Genomic DNA, 17257 nt, shown 5'->3' with positions numbered 1-17257 from the left:
AAGTTAGTTTTAGTGTTTTACCTTGTGCTCTTGTCCCGATATTTTATAAGATAATCACGTTTTTCATGTGAAATCTTGCCTTCCAAGAAAATAGTAATAGCTGCCAAATGTAAGGAGGAAAATATAACACTCAAGTAGGGTACATGTGTCTCAAAATTGTGTGTCAGTAGGATAGTTGGTTATTTCTGACACTTTCTTGGGGTAGTAGTGCACAGACATGTTCAGTCTGTCAGGTACCAATAAAATTGGCCTTAAATTTCCATTTTATTTCCCAAGTAAAGCTACTGGAAGCAGAACTGGCTGGACAGGACAGCTTTGTGCAAGTCTCCTCCCTAAACTGACCTCTGCAACAAAAGCTGCCAATCCCAAGAACAGGTGGTCCCTTATGGTGGAGAGGGATAAAGGGGACATTTGTCAGGGCCCTGAAAATCTCAGCTTTAATGTTAGCCTAAAAGCCACGGTCTGCTCAGACCTGTGTGTCCTAAAGGACTGCTGAGTGTTTAATTTAAGTTATCTGCTTTTGGAGCCATGGCAGCACAATGAGAGTAAAGATTATATGCAGTGTGGTATGTGTAAACTCACATTCCACATCCACTGCCATCCACATGCCAGCCCTGCTCGACCTCCCTTTGAACCAGGACATGTGACTCCTCGTTCAGCCGTGTTGTTTATATGAAGCGGGTCTGTTTGTGAGAATCCTGAGGTGTGAAATGTGGACAGTGTTCCTGTTTTACTCCTACTGTGTTCAGACGGTGTGTTATTTGCTCCCAACTCGTTGAACTCTGTCGGAACGGTTAAAAACACTACCTTTTCACCAGAGCTGCTTACTTTTTGTAAACTCTCACCTGATTGGTCGGGTCGAATACAACGCCGCTTGTGATTGGCTGAGAGTGTCCTGTTGACCGAAGGTGGACTCCCAGAGAGACTGGATCGCTGGAAGCAAAAATTTCCAGCAACGAAACTACACCATGCGCCTCCCCTGAGTAGGTTTGGAATAATCACCGGGAAGCCGTTTGTACTCAACGTATATTAAATTATGACACCGCCTGGCCATCTTGGAGGTCCCAAGCTATGATTTTACTTTGTCTTCTCGCTTTTATGGACAACCGCCGCCGCTGTTGCCCGCCTGTAATGACGCCTCACAACTACACAGGTAACTTTGTTTAAACTCCAGCCGTTAGCATGGATGCTAACCGCAGCGCCGAGCAGCCTGTTGCCTCAGTTGCTTTGGTTGCTTTTACCCACTTTACTAGCTTTACAGCCAGCGCTCACTTAGTATATCACATTTAAAGTGGCTACGGCGTCTTACATCGCCATTTCAACTCCTTTGTGTCGGTATTTAATCAAAAGTAACAAAGGAAAAGCGACTTTTGTTGGTCGCATGAGAACAACAGCTCGACACGCTCTGTTCTTGCCCGTTGACCATCGATCTCAAACAAGAGACACTCACATTCATCTCTAAATCACAGTATCTGTGGTTTAATAGTTGAAATATAAACCGTGTAATGAGCTTGTGTGACTCATGCTTTACAACCCCAGTTTTATAGGTTTGTTGTAACTTTATTTCATGTGTGGCAGAGCTGTATTTCGCCCTGCCTCTCGTCTGTAGTCCACTTGTTGCTGGCCATTCATTATGCAGTGTTGACTGTCCACGTTGTTGTGCTTGAAGCTGAAGACAGCAAGCCTGAATTGTTATTGCGTGAATAATGCGGTGATGATGTGGTTTGTCAGCACTGTCTTCACCCCGTCCACGAAACCAAAGGCGATACTCAATTAAGTGTACACCTTGCCTGGAATACTTTAGTGAGAATCAATAGCGTCGTTGCGTTGTGCTCACATTTCATAACACAGCGTTTCATTACTGTACTCCAAGTCAGCCTGTTTCACAGCATCTCAAGTCACAAACATCAGGTAGAAAATAGACTTAGGTTAAGACCTGTTGCATAATGTTGATTGTCCAAAATGAAGCACGGATGGTCCACTATTATGCGTGTTTAACAACTGGGTTGTTGAGTCATGTTGTCTTACACACGCTTGAACAGTGTGAGCTGTTAATTTAAAAACATGCCTGTGATTCAACAAACTAAATGCTATAATATTAACATATGTCTCTGCCCCCTCTCTACAACAGATGGACTAAGGAATCAAGCAAGAATGGAGGTGTAAATTGGACCTAGAGGAACATATTTTCTTGCATCCTGCTGGAGCTACTTTTTGGATATGGGCGTTCATGGATAACAGGATTTTAAGTGAAGTTGAATGATGGCATCGCGTTGGGTTCATTCTTGTGAAGATGATGAGAGACAACAAGCAAGATCTTCCTTCTGTGAGGTAAACAACACAAGTCCACTTTTAAAATGAATCACGAAAGTGATTGTGGGGGGCAACTGACTCTCTGGTTTCCCTCTCTCAGTTTGGTGTTGGTGGGGGAGTAGTGTGTTTGACACTTTGGCCCAGCTGTTTGTGCTTGTAACAACTCCTGCTCAATTGTTTACACTCTATATCACACCAGTGCTTCATTATTTGGGTTCTTTTTTTTTTTTAAGAAGATTTTAAGTTTGTCTGTGCTTCCTGGGGTTGATCATTGTAGACGTAGAGATCAAAACATCATGTTTCCATTGCAGAACAGCATTTAATTAAATTTGAAGTTTTTAAATCACTCATCACTGGTGGAAGTGGGAGGAGACAATGGCATTGAAATCCTTTATTCAAGACCCGTCTTTCAGATTTTTAAGCTGTGACCCCTGTAATACCAGACAGGACGCCATCTGCTCCTCTGAAAGCCTGTCGCCCGAATGAAGACCTTCATGGTAAACTGGGCAGCAACCCTGCACTCTTTGAAATGGAAGGGCACCTATTTATAGAATCTGTAGTTTTCTTTGATTCCCTCGATTGCCTTTAATCTAATATTCAGCTCTTCACTTAAGCCTCCCTCCTTCTATGTGAACAGTCTGTAAATGAGGGATTGAAATCTCCTCATGTTGTCACTTCAAACAGACTTGATGTACCGAATTTGATTTTAGATCATTGGAAAGAGCACAGGGGAGCAAATGACACTCTAGTGCTCAACAAGATATTAAATCAATGAGCAAGTAATAGACTCAGTCTTAATAGGTTTGTTTTTATATATTTATATTCCAAAGTTTTTTTTCCCAGAGTCTAACAACTTAAAGCAAGAACAAAAACTTCTTTTCATGTGTATAAAACAAGCACAATGATATTTTAACAGAAAGCTCACTCAGAAGTCACTCTACAGAGACAGCTTGTGTTGGATCCCCGTCTTTTTCACTGTCACGGCTAAAAAAACAAACTCAGATAATGTGCTTACCTTTGCTATTACGGCCATCTGGATACAGCCTCTCAACTTCTAAGTGAGTTAAATGAATGAATTTAACAGCAGTTTAGATGCAGAAAATGTGCTCATATTCTCTTAAAATAACTTCAGACAACTCCTTGTCGCATTTTAGAAAAAAAGTGTTTGCATTATACATGAACATGTTTTAGGATTGTGTTTTCTAACAGTGTAGTTAGTATGATGCGAGGGATAAACCTCAGTACAGTTCAGCCAGTGGAAATCCTCCTTTTAGCAGTTCCTCTAATAAGGCTGCCACACAAACCAATTCATGTGCTAATTTTGAGCCGGAAACCCCCTGGAGTCTCTGGTGCTTGGATTTTCTGGAAATGACACTGTGGAATTAATGACTTCATAAATTTCTGAAGTGGATGTTTTCTCAATCACTTTTGAAAACAAATTGCGAAGGTCTCAGTTGAGGAAAATCGGTCAAAAGATGATGGTAATAAATGGGTGTGCCTTTGTTTTTTATTCAGAGAAAGAATGGCCTTGTTAAACAAGCAGCAGGGAGAAGATGGGTTAATGTCTCAGATGCGAATAAAGAGGGAGGCCTTCAACTAAGACCTGTTGAATCGTTAAATGGGACTCATCAGAATCAGAAGTATTTTACTGCCAAGTAGCTTTGTTACAAGGAATTTGACTTGGTTGTGATTTGGTGCATAACTATAAACACAGTGCGAAAATATAATTAAAAAAAAAGAAAGACATAATATAGAATAGAATTGAGAAATTTTGAAATAGAATATGAAAAATATGTCTATATTTAAGAATATGTAAAGTTATAAAAGTGACGGTTTTAAAAGTGTACAGTTGTGTAGGAATGTGCAAATGGTGGATGTAAACCTTTTTTTTAAGTATTATTAAAAGAAGAACTTTACTGCGCTGTATCCATAGAAAATAATATTAAATGATATTTAGAAAGTTTATCTATTCTTATTAGAAAACATTTCAATTTATCCCCTTTGTTTTTCAATTGTAGCTACTTTAATGCTTGTACAACAACACTTTAGTGTATATTGTATTAAAACAACTTGCCAACTTGGTAGAGAAATAATTTAGTTAAGTTTTTTGTCTTTGGCTTTTGCTGGTGGTTTGATTTCTCCTCTACACTGGAGCGTTTGTTCGCTTTATCAGCTGAGTGCATGGTATTCAAACATTGCAGCTGAATCCAAACAGCAGACAAAGTTGGCTTAATGTCTCCCTCCGCTACTTGGATTCCTCCGGTCAGATATTGAGTTTGCAGCACCGAGATTTTCGATTGGGTGCTGATCAGTCAGCTGTTGAGTGATATGTCTGTGGTAGGGCTTTTTCTCTTTGACCTAAAATTATAGTCATATAGCTTATAGCTTTTTCATCTGTTGCCTGCACATCAGCACGCTATGCTCCAGTAGAACGACAGAAATGATAGTGGAGTGAAATGAATTACCGCTTCAGATGATGAAGCATGATCCATATTTAGCTCTGTGGGGTGCTATTGACAAACAGACCCCCCCTCCCTGTCCCCACAATCTTGGCCTCATTAAAGCTCAGCGTTTATCTCATTTAGGCAGGCTGCCTTTTACAGAGCCCTCTGCGCAGGCATTGTATGGCTAACTGATGGCAATCGGAAGGGAAAATTGACCTTCAATTGGATAGAAGAAGTCTGTTACTTCCTGTTGTCTTATGGTTGTGTCTGTGATGTCTCAGGGGAAAACGTAGGAGATGGGCTGTGCGATTCAATTTTTCCTGCTTCCACAGTTTCTTTGTAGTGAAAACATCAATGTCATCTTGGATAGAAAAGCCTGCAATGTTTTCTGTGTCTTGCTCATCTCATAGCTTTATCACCGAATCATTGGAGATGCATAAATAGAGGGGGATATTTTAGAGAGCTGACAGCTGTTTTCCTTTTGTCAGAGTCACTGCTCAGTCCTGCTAAATTCATTTCGTATAAGCAATGTGACAAGTTAGAGATGTGTTGGCACAAACAATAGTCCCAATGTCTTTGGTTCAAAATCTTGAATGTTGATATTTCATAAAAGCAAAAGTGACATTCACAAGTCAGTAAGTGTTCAATGTACAGCTTCAGCAAAACTTTGTGAGAGACCTAAACATCTGTGTTTTTGAAATAACTCTCCCCAGGAAACCAAAGGCATCAGTAGTTTCCTCCCACAGATGAGAGTGGGATGTATAAGCAGTCCAGTCTCACGGCTAAATTCCGCCGTAGACAGTTTACTTGTCACTACAGCACTCCTTCTCTCTGGAAAGACACGCTTGCTGGCCTGTTTATTTATTTTTATTCTACATTTAGACTCATGCAAGGGTGATGCACAGCCATAATTCATTCAGTGTTACTGTTTCCAGCAGATGCAGTGTGGCATCCATATGTTTTATTTGGTTGTGTCTGGGTTGATTTTTCTTGGGTATTCCAGGAAGAGTGGAAATACATTTTTTGTGTGTTTTTTCACCTGAGGATAATGAGGTGATCTGTTAACGTGCTGAACCACAATTTTACTGTTAGTATTTTCCTATGACGGATTTTGTTTAGATGGGCAGCTTGGGGCGCATCTTAGTATCCAATTCAGTTGAGTGGTGCATGGGTAATGTTTTTTGTAGTCCATCCCAGAATTTAACATCGCCCTGGCTCCCTCGACAAAAAGCCAAGGGATCTTTCCATGGATTTTGGATTATTGTAGAAAAGAAGCTTTGTGGCTAACAAAAGTTTATGATACATGCATTTTTCAGCAAAGTAATTTTCACAAATGAACACCACTTTTATGCTTTATGAAGTAAAAAGCTAATGTTAGGCTATAAACAAACTACACTATGGTCACATGACTACAGCGTCACCACCACAACAAGGCTGTAAATCCGTGTCCGGTGTGACGTTTTGTAGTCTCATATAACCAATTGTTAGCAACCACCTTTTTTTAAGACACGGAAAAGCTTCAAATTTCAAGAGTGGGATGTTTACTGACGTATTTTATCTCATAAAACGTGAGAATCTCTTAAGCGTGTTTTAAGCACAGATCTTACTTCAGGCATCTTACCAAAAACCCATTCAAAAAAAACCTATTGACTTGGAGACAAGGGAACCAGAAGTACAAAAATGCTAACTTGTTGCGGGTTTTAGGAATCATTCCTGCACCACAAACAGAGAAATTGTCATAGAGTTAAATCAGAGTTTATCTGAGTCAGCTCTATGACAGTTATATGATTGTAAAGATGAATTATAAGCTCCACAACGGTAATTAATTACAGCATACTGGGTAGGTCTTTGTATTATTTTGTCAATTCACTGCAGTTATTGAGGTCGACAGCTTATACTAACATGTATGAAACAAAGATTATGAATGCAGATATCGGTTTCAGTATGACATTGTTTATTGCCCAACTCAACAATTGATTAAAAAAAGGAGTATCATGCTCCCCACTGTAACACACATCAAGTTTTTTGCTTTTTTAGACAATAGTGCTAGAAGAAATGTAATGAAAAGATGCCAGCATTTAAAAATACATCCTCTATGAACATAACCCTGAGACTTTTCTATGTCCTATCTGTATGTTACAACTATAAGTGTAGCATGAACGAAACGCACACCATGTGTCTGCACAGACTGAGTAATGATGCTCCTAACCTTGTCTTGCACTACATGGCTGGAACGCCCAGGTCTCACCAGTGGCCCTCTGTATCATTATCTAAGGCTTTTCACAGTTAAGTGCTTGGTTTGGACGGGATGTGGTGTAGAATTTAGCAGCCCACAGAGAACTAGGTTTCCTCACATTTTAAGACTGTGTACTTGTCTGATGTTTTTAGAGCTGATGTCATGTGGTGCTTGTAATGTGTCATTTGGTGATGTCAGCAGAGGGTTTTAAACATACAGGCCATGCAGTGTGGTTTCATAGTATTTGTTAAAATGAACAAGGTGGAAATTCCAGTTTTTTTCCAGTGTGTACCTAGCCTCCAGATATTAACATTTGTGGTGTGTAAACAGCTGTGCAGCTTCATCCTAAATTTCTGATGTTCGTGGGTGGTATTGGTTTGCCTGCACTTTAATCTCTGCGGTAGAGGAACCACTTATGTAGTTGCCTTACAATCTCTCACAAAATGGCCACTTGTACTCTGACATGCCACTTAATGCACTGGTACAAACGGTTTACCATTTGTCAACCTAGAATAGATTTTGAAGAGCATTACACAATTGTTTTATGCCTATGCATACAAATAATATGTAAGATATGCTGCGCTTGACAGAGCTCTTTGAAAAGCTTCAATCTAAATACATGAAATTGGGTCAGGGTTTGTAGCCATAGTTCATTGTTACACGGTAAAACAGATGTAAGAAAATGTCTCACGAAATTGTCTGTAGCCCTCCATTGGAGGTTTTTTAGTGCAGTTGTACCAAACCTTGCATGAAACCTTATAAAAAGACCAGCCTTAGAAAGTATTGTACTAGTGCCAGTAGGTGTTCATTCATTATTCAGGGGACGTGTTTACAGGATAAGGGTCAACAGGTCCCAGGAAAAGATCAACACTAGTGATCTGTTAGGCTTCATCCACACTAAAACATTTTATTTTTAAAACGCATGACTATTGATATGTTTACACCGAGCGTCCACACTACTCTGGTGTTTTGAAAACCCTAAAAGGGAGAACTTTGAAATGCTGCTGACCATGTTTTAGTTCAAGAACTCCAGGATTGCATTTTAGTCCGGACTGGCGGAAACAGATTCGCTCTCTGATAGGGTCTTATCAGTCATAATGTATCAAGCCAAAACATTATAGCGAGGACTGGGTACCTTTTTTGATGCTCCTTTCCCATTGCTATGGCTTCCTCCAGCGATGGATGATGCTCCAGGCACTGCTCTGATATGTCGCCATGTTTGCTTTCAGTGACTCCCAGTGTCTTTTTCCGACTGCCTTATACTCATGTTACTTTCAGAAACAGTTCCACCTCTTTGTTGATCCAGGCGAAGAAATCTCTGGTCTTACTTTTTGCCATCTCTGTAGTATTTTCTGTAACTAAGCGACCAACTGCAGAGTAGACAATCTGCTTCCTGTTTACATTGGCACACGCATCCCAGTAGGGTTGTATCTGACTCAAAATGATGTCAATCAAATCAGATTTGGCAGTATTATACGAATATTCGACGATTTGTTTTGTTTTGTTTTGTTTCAGTGTGACAGCGGCATTCATGTAATGTGAAATGTGCAACATTTCTTGCAGATACTAGACATAAAACACAAGCCAGAGACTGTGTCATATTAAGTATCTGTGAGCTGTAAATGTCTGCAGCTGTCTGTACCTAAGAGTTCTGTGAAAGTCAAGAGCGCTTACTCCGCAGCAAAATTTGGTCACCAAAACATCCCCAGAAGTACACTGCACAGCACGCTGACGAGCAAAAAAAGAAAGAACTACTGCTCGACTTGAAGCAATCTCAGTCAACCGAGGGCTCGCCGACTAACAATTCGAGTCTTCAACTTTTAAGGGGCAGCCCCAATGCCAAGTGTTAGTAAATGGTCATGTGATAAGCGTCATCAGGTGTGTTAGTATGGACGTAGATTATTTGTAAAACGGTGCAAAAACGTTTGTGTGTACAGAGATCACTACTGTTTTAAAACGCTGTATTAAAATGAAACTATATTCGTGTGGATGTGGCCTCAGTCTTTCCAACTTCCCAGCTTGTCTGGGGCTTTCAGCCAAGGGCATTCATCCGGAGACATGATGGGAATCCTTAAAAAATCGGTGAGGCATATGAACTTTCACTTTGAAATAAGGCTCGGTAATTCCCTAAAACACCTGGGCGCTGTGGTTTTTAGCAAATGGCACTCTAGCAAGACTAAATCAGTGCACTGGTGAATATTTATGGTAGCGGGCTGGTGAAAAGGGATTGACTTCATTAACTGCACTGCCCATGTACATCATAATGAAGGAACAAGTCAATCAGTGTGGCTCATTATTGTGTGTTTGATAGTTTTTGGGACCACGATAGAAATCTATGGCACAGATGAAGAAGCCACAATAAATTAGGTTTTGCTGTTTCTAGTGGTTGAAATCAGTGTTCCTACTCTGAGACACAGGCCTGGTCACTGCTTGAATCCAAGTGATATGCAACAAAGGAACAAATGCAGACTAAAAACTCTCTCCCAGCTGCCTCACCCAGTGCAAATATCAGTCTAGCACTCTGGTGATTCAGAAATGGGTGAGAGAGGCATTCATTTGTGGGTATGAGAGAATAAGTGCATGTTTTGATGTGGGTGTTCCCTTTCATGTGCTCTTTTTCTTTGTTGCCCCTTTTCTGACAAGTAATCTCATAATTTCCTCCTTTATGTTGATTCCCTTTTGACCTCTTGTCACAGTTATTTGAAAGCATTATTAATCTGGTCTGTCAGGTTTGCACCGTAGTCTTGCTTTGTTCTCCGTCCTTAATAATAGCTTTTTTTTATTAGATAAGAGGGAAGAGGAAAGGGAAACCATGAGGGAAATGTGGGTCTGGAATTTATTAACCTGGAATGTCACAACAGTATTAACTATGCAAGTGGCGATGGTAGCAATGCCTGGCATGTGTCTGTCAGGAGGCCCACACCCCCCTCTGTCATCCACATCTAAAGATCAGAGGGTTGGAAATCGCCCCATGCTCTGGCTGCTAAATCAGATCCAGTTGACTGGGATTGGCCTGCCCTGAGACATAAGGGGAGCAACGCAGGCATTTCAAACATCCAGTTGATCTATTGTCATATCACCACTAGTCCTTCTGCGGGTATGGATTTGAATGTTTTCTACTGGCACCCAGGACTCATGCAGACACAGACTACAACATGGAAGTGTTGGTATCACAGAACAGCCAAAGCTTGGTAATGCAGAGTAAAACCTGTTTTGCTAGTTTCATCAAAATACATGGGTGTCAGCTGCACCTGCGGCTCTGTTTCCCAGCCAGCCACAGTAGTACTATGAGTACTTACTATCTACAGCATGCACGTTTGAACTCCTTAATGTGTTCAACAGCTCTGGGTGCCACTTAAAATACATTTTGTTCCAAGTAGTTTATATAACTGCCTCTTTCAGAAATATATGGCTGAAAAGCAGATAAAACTTGGTTGCTGAGAAGCAGTAAAACATACTGCAGAGGAGACAGTGAAACATGCTTTAACATGGTACACCCCTCCAGGCACACCATTTATTTCTAATGAACCATTGAGTGTGAGGCTGATTGTTCATGCTGTGAAACACTCAGAGCGGTGGGATGGGGTGATTTTGGTTTTAAGTTAGCGTGAACAAACTGTTGCTCATGTTTGTTTTTTTAAATGTGGTTTGGCTCATTCGCTGCTCCCTGCAACAGCTGGATCAAGTGGGAGAGCTGCTCGGATTTATTTATTTCTCCTTTAATCAAAACATGCTGTGCAGGTCAGATAAGCAGAATTTCTGTTTAGTTTTGCAAAAGCATTAATCACAAGTAGACACACCTCTTGCACATTCTTTATCATAGTTTAGCACTGGTTATGTTAACGTGCAGGTAATTCACTCTGATCTTCTGACATTTGACTCAACATATCTGCCCAGGCAGAGATAGCGTGAATGCAAGCTCATCAAATTCCTCACATTGTGGGGGAAAGTCTACGCTTCAGGGGGGAGGGGGAGGGTTTGTTTGAGACATGATGAGGAAAAATACTTTTTCAGTTTGGAATACAAGACTGAACCGAGGCGTTCCTGAAAGTTATACTGGAACAGAGAATATGATATGGGGAGACCTGAGTAAAGGGGGGGTGTTGCTGCTCACATGACTCCACAAAGGTGTCAGGCTATAAATAGCCAGTAAACACAGGGGTGGGTGTCCAAAGGCCTGAAGCCTGACATGCTCTACTCTCCTGCTGTGATAGGATAGCATGACTTTACTGTAAACACTGGACGGCTACTGCTGTTTTTAGAAAGCCCATTCCCATAAACCATGTCCAGCTTTTTATGAATGACTGGCATGACTTTAGTTGCATTGATTTTAGCACGGGGGTATTCCAGCATTTACACTTTCAATTTCAAGATTACATAGCTACATGTTTTAGCAGAAATTTCATTGATCCTCTGATAAGTGTAAAAGTGAAAGTAGCACCACTCAATTTAAATTCCTTCCTCTATCTTTCTCTCTGTGTAGAATGAATCTCCAGATTGGAGAGGCTTGGCTGATTCTCCTGGAGTGCAATACGCAACAGAAGAGGAGCCGTTCTCATGGCCGAGACCTAAAGCTGTGCGTTTGCGGCGCACGTCCCAAGGCTTCGGCTTCACCCTGCGTCACTTCATCGTGTACCCACCGGAGTCGACCATGCACTGTTTCCCGGTAAATTTCCAAATTGTCTTTGCTGTCAAACTTGTCAGAAGCTATCATGAGTTTCTTACACCAGAGTGTTGTTTGCTTATTGCATAAGATTGCACTGAGTCAACACAAAGCCTGATAGCTGAATTCTGTGACCGTGAACAACAAAGTCACTTGAGCATTTTCTGTGTTTTTACAGGAGGAAGATCACGGCCGCAGAGGTAAGCAGAAAAACTCAGCTGTTCCTCTTCATGCCTGTCCTACAGCACTGCTGAGTCAGAGCAGTGCCTCTGACTTCTAATGACTCTTAATCCATCCACTCTTTGGCTCTTTTTGCTTCCTTATGCGATGAGAACAATGTAGCTCCTGTGTGTCACTGACCTTTGTGGAGGCATGAAAGGTTTGGTCAGCACCACCTGTTTCTGCCCTGCACTGACCCACCTCTTCATATTGTTTTCACTTTGTTGTTCTTGCTGCTTTTCTCCCTCGTCATAAAAAGGCTGTCAGAAAGAGATGGCCTCAGTTTTACTGGGTTGTGTGTCTGTGTTTGATCCTTTTTCCCCCTTGTTATTCTCATACTATTCTATTCTCTCTCCTCATAAGGGACAAGCCTCACATAAAACCCTTGGCATAAATTGATTTTGATTTGTTAAAATAAAATGTTACATATTTAAAATGCTGCTTATGACAATTTTTACCAAATCTGTAGTTTCCACTCAACATTTTGGCTTGCCCAGTATCACCCTTACATTTTTTAAACAGATGTTTTTGTTTTTACTCATTCGCCTTATTTTCACAAGAACACAAGCAAAGGTGGTAACCAGCAGCCATGTTCCGTAATTTTTGTAAAGATATCTTACAGGCTCTAAAAATACTTACAGGTTTGTGTATTTAAAAAAACAAAACATGGCCATTATGAAATCAAACACATATCCTTGAAGATAGAAATAATGACTCTTTTGCTTTTGCTAAAGACAGACTTAATCAGTTTGGTCTTAATTTCAGAGTGTCTACAGGACCCTAAAAATTCCTTTAAAAGACCCTTTAATTCAATATTAAGCCTTAAACATCATTACATAGTCTTAAATTTTAATTTGTGAGGTCTTAATAACAACAAACATTTTATCTAATTTCACTTATTCATCTTTTTATTTCTTTTGGTTAAAATAAGTCAAGCTCATCTGCGTAAAAGTCCACGTTCCCGATGTGTCAGATCTTTAACCTAATACTGTCTTTTTACTTTATACTTGCACTTACCTGGTGGCAAAATATAGATTAATCTAACTCACTCTAATAATCATATGTCTACATAAAACCAACCTCTGCACAGGAACACATATACAGTACTTTCCTTTCCTGTACTTATCTGCAATGCAACGTTTTTTCAAAAATACATCTGGAAAAGGTCTTAAAAATCCTTAAATGTAAGTTTCCAACACCTGTAGACACCCTGAATTTACATCCAGAGGAAATATTATAGTGATATGTTTTGATTAATATGTCTGTGATGTTTAATTTTGACCAGTGTCGCATCTTATGCCAAAACATCACAGTTTGACTCTAATTTTACAAGCAAAACTCTTTATGTCATTTTAAAGTCTGAATTGAATTTCTGACTCTAACTATAGTTGCCAAGAAGACAACTATAAGCTTTGAAATCTTGCGTGAGATCCTTAAAGAAAGAGGAGAAAGATTTATTGTACTCAATCTGGCTTCTCTTACTAGAATATATTTCATTTAGATTTTCCTGATAGGAATTCTCTTTCATTGAGTTAAATCTGCCTGTCCCGTCCTAGTGTGATCACTGTGATATCCCAGGAGCTTGTTTGTGGGCTTTGCTCTACGTTGGGTCTGTTGCCAGTTGTTGACCGTGGGGAGGTTGCTGTCACTGGAATTCGTCCATGTGGACGTCAGTAATTCCATTAGGTGTGTAGAAAAACTGAACAGGAAAGCACCACTGTAATTCACCCTGAGCTCGTTGACGAAGTGAAGTACTGCATGCACAAGTAATCTCTTTGTTTTCATAGCGCATGGGGAATCCCCATAAATCTGTTTTAATTTTTCTCAGAGCTCGTCATGTATGGTTGTGTTACAATTACATTTCACAACATTTCTTATTTAATACCACTTTATCTGTCGACATCATTTGATTGTAGGATTATTGATGGTTTTAAAGAGACATTTTCACAAAAATTGATGAAGGAAAAACATTTGTAATGTGATACGGTGACCTAACAGGTAGAGGCATTCATAATTGATTGCTCACACACAGCACAGCAGTCGGTCGAGCTCAGATATTTATGTCACATGACTGTAAAGGAGCCTTTTTACACTATAAAGTCACTAAGCAATATTACAGTAACCAAAAGATTTATTGTGTCCTATCAAGGTATTGATGTTTTAACACTGAATCATCTAGCTGTAAATATGGATTGATTAACTGTATGGTGCAACGGATCATGTGGGCTGTTGTGTAGTATGACATGGAGACTCACTGGAGAGCAGAGGGCACATAGTCACATGATCATCTGCACATACTTGTGCGTGAATCTGTTTACAGCCCTGTAGTAATTACAATTGCTGCTTTCATCCAATTAAAATCTTGAATGGGCTGTATATAATGTATGTACATAATGAAAGTGCACACAAATATCCAGCGAGGCACAGACATGCTTTCTAAAAACCACGACATGGCTTTTAATCTTGATAGAGGCTGCTCTAAATAGCAGTCCAATTATGTTTTCTACAGCAGCTGCCCGTAACCACATGATACAATGGTATTGTGGTGTCTCAGTTCCAAATCTGAACTGTTTCTGTGACCCACTTTGTGATTTCTGCAACAACAGGGAGATACTGGAAAGCACACACAGAGCCTGCCTGTTGTCCAAATTTAAACTTCATGTAACAGCACAGGAGCTCACATTAAAGCAGCCATGATTTTTATTTCACCCAAAAACTAAAATACTGTAGAGGACCCTTTAGTCTGGAGCCTTGTTGCTTCTGACGGAGTAAGCCAGAGAATATTAAAGAACCCTGGCAGTTGCATAATGGTGGACACAGGGGCTCATAGGCATCAAGCCAATATTGAAGAAAGAAAAAAAAGACGACCTGTGATGGTTTCTATTCCAGACTGGGCTATCCTGGTCACAGTACCACATCAAAGAAATGGCAATAGGCAGAAATCAAAAGGAGGGAGGAGAGAGCAGCACGCTCAAACCTCTGATGCTGTCTTTTTGTTCCTAAATTGTTCCTTTTTTTGGCACTTAATGCCCACTTAAGAATAAAAATCACTTTGTCTGTATGATAGATTTCATCTATGGGGCAATATGGATTTTTCTCCAAAGCATTGGAAGTTCCTCCACCGAACTTAAGTTGACATCCAGATCCTTCTTACTATGAAAAAGCACAAAGGAACCATTATACCTCCTGGAAATTCTTTATTTACAAGATTGACAACTTTTAGAATTTAAAGTAGCATGCATAGAGGCAGCCATATAAAAAAGCCATATTTAACTCCATTAATGCACACTCTTTTTTTGCAAATAAAGATCATTTTTGAGTGTATTTAGCTTAAGAAAAAGACATATCTGGACTGTAGAATTAGAGGGCCGGGTTTTCAGAGAGGGCTCTATTGAAGGCAAAATCACTATCATGTGGGACATGTAATGACTAGTATATCAAGGGTAACAAAAGCCTCATTTTCACCAAGCAGTCTGGTTCAGTTCAGTTTGTTACACATTAGAACGGTTATTTTTGTGTTTATATTGTCAGAGGTTGTGGATGGTATCTATAGCATTGTCCCATTCTGTCCTGTTTCTTTGTCATCCCTCTGCTGAGGTACCTAGCACACTGATCCTATAGCAAAAGGTGAAGCTAGAAACGCTGCAGGATATTTATTGGTCAAGAGAGAGTTGTCACTCTTGCTCTACAAGGATTCAGTGCAGCAACCCGCTATTTTTAAATATCCCATCGATTGTGACGGAGACTGTAAACACTCCAGTCTGTTCTTTGTTTGTTCTGAAAATGTGGGCGTGCAACCCGGTTCCATGCACGATCAATGAGTTGCAGACATTCCTATGTATTAACCGTGTAGAGGCAGTAACGCCGCTATTAACAACCCTGCCTACATTTAAGAGGACTGTCTGCAGTTGAAACACTTAAAAGATCTAGGGTTTAGGTCCATGTCTGTATGGGTTACTTACTTACCAGTACCTCAAGTGTTTGACACTTCACAATAGTTATATTTTTGTCCCCTCTCTTCCCTTACAGATGTTTTCCTTGTTGCTAGATGTAACATTTTGATTGATTAGCTGACATGACAAGATTACATATGAAGACAGGAGTCAGTTAGTAAAGGTTGAACGGTGCTCACGGCTCTTGCATGGACAGCGCTAGCTTGCTGTTCTGTGCCCGAGCTAGAAACCGTAACCCAGCAGAGTTGCCTTCACTGATATAAATGGCTGTGCAGAAACGGAAGAGTCCTTGTAGTGTGAAGTGATTTGGTAGCACTTCACTTGAAGGTATCTACATAAGGGTGACATGACACTGTCATGAAGTTGTCATAAACATTATGTACATGTCATAAACGTTTATGACTGCTGTCATTAAGTGTCATTCAGTTTTTGTAATGACAAGTTGACATTGTTTGGGTTGTCTTGATTATGACAACTTGACATTAATCAAAGTGACATTACCAGAAGTTGTCTTTGTCATGACAAGTTGACATTAAATTTGTTTGGGATGTCCTTATAATGACAACTTGACATTAACCAGGATGACATTAGCAGTAGATGTCTTTGTAGCAATCATTATGTCAACTTGTCATTAACACAAAAAGAGGTGCATATATATGTATATTCAGATCTACTTCTTCTGGGGGTTGTTAATGGACAGAACACTCTGATTATGTTTAATATCAGACCCTCGTTTGTGTAAAATTTCATGTATCCACCAAACAATTTATCTATCTGTATTTTACAATCTACAGTCCAAGCCATGGGGACAAAATTTAGGCCTCTTGCTTTGACCTTTGCTTTGCTGCAAAGATTAATGATGTCATTGTGTTGCTCATCCTCTGACACAACTGGCCATTTAAATGAACTGTGGTTTTATTCAGAAGAAGGCAGTATGTGCCAAAACATTGATTTATGAATAAAAACATTGCATCAGAGTTATGAGTGTGCTGCTGTCGTCCCCCCAGAGCGCAGCATCACCATCAATTCCCTTATTGTATTAGAGTCTCCTGCTTCTAAAGACAAAGCTCTTCTGTTACAGCTCTGGGGTCAAGTTTGGGTTCACCTCTGATTGAATGTTCTCTTGTCAACTCCTCACTCTCTCACATTAAGAAAGTCTGTCTTTAACCTAATGGAAGTGCTCATTGTTGTTAGTGTTCATTTTGAAATGGCGAGCTAGTTTCATGAAGGGTTTCTTGAGTGTTTGCTTATTTAAATTTAATTTTTACTCACAAATCATTCTGCATTTTTTTTCTTAAATAGTCTTAGATAGCTTTTCAGGCAATCCGCCAACTGATTAAAATAGTGCAAATGAAACCTGGCAATGTTTTCATTTGCTTGGGCAGGGTTTACTCTGGTTTCAGAGGAACACCCAACATTTATTGTCAAC

General features: G+C 40.0%; 1 protein-coding gene across 2 annotated transcripts in view; it reads left to right on the top strand.

Annotated features, from left to right (window-relative positions):
• Positions 1-903: 903 nt before the first annotated feature.
• The window catches only part of arhgap21b (Rho GTPase activating protein 21b), a 47131-nt gene continuing 30777 nt past the window's right edge, over positions 904-17257 (top strand). For both annotated transcript variants that reach the window (XM_050032990.1, XM_050032989.1), the window contains exons 1-4: positions 904-1153; positions 2132-2331; positions 11477-11659; positions 11835-11856. In XM_050032990.1, the coding sequence (XP_049888947.1) occupies positions 2260-2331; positions 11477-11659; positions 11835-11856 (277 nt within the window). In that variant the 5' untranslated portion in view covers positions 904-1153; positions 2132-2259. The remainder of the gene's footprint in view (positions 1154-2131; positions 2332-11476; positions 11660-11834; positions 11857-17257) is intronic.

The sequence above is a fragment of the Epinephelus moara genome, chromosome 21 (assembly GCF_006386435.1).
Source record: "Epinephelus moara isolate mb chromosome 21, YSFRI_EMoa_1.0, whole genome shotgun sequence".
NCBI lineage: Eukaryota > Metazoa > Chordata > Actinopteri > Perciformes > Serranidae > Epinephelus > Epinephelus moara.
Note: the sequence above shows the minus strand (reverse complement) of the source record. Positions and strands in the feature narration are given on the sequence as shown.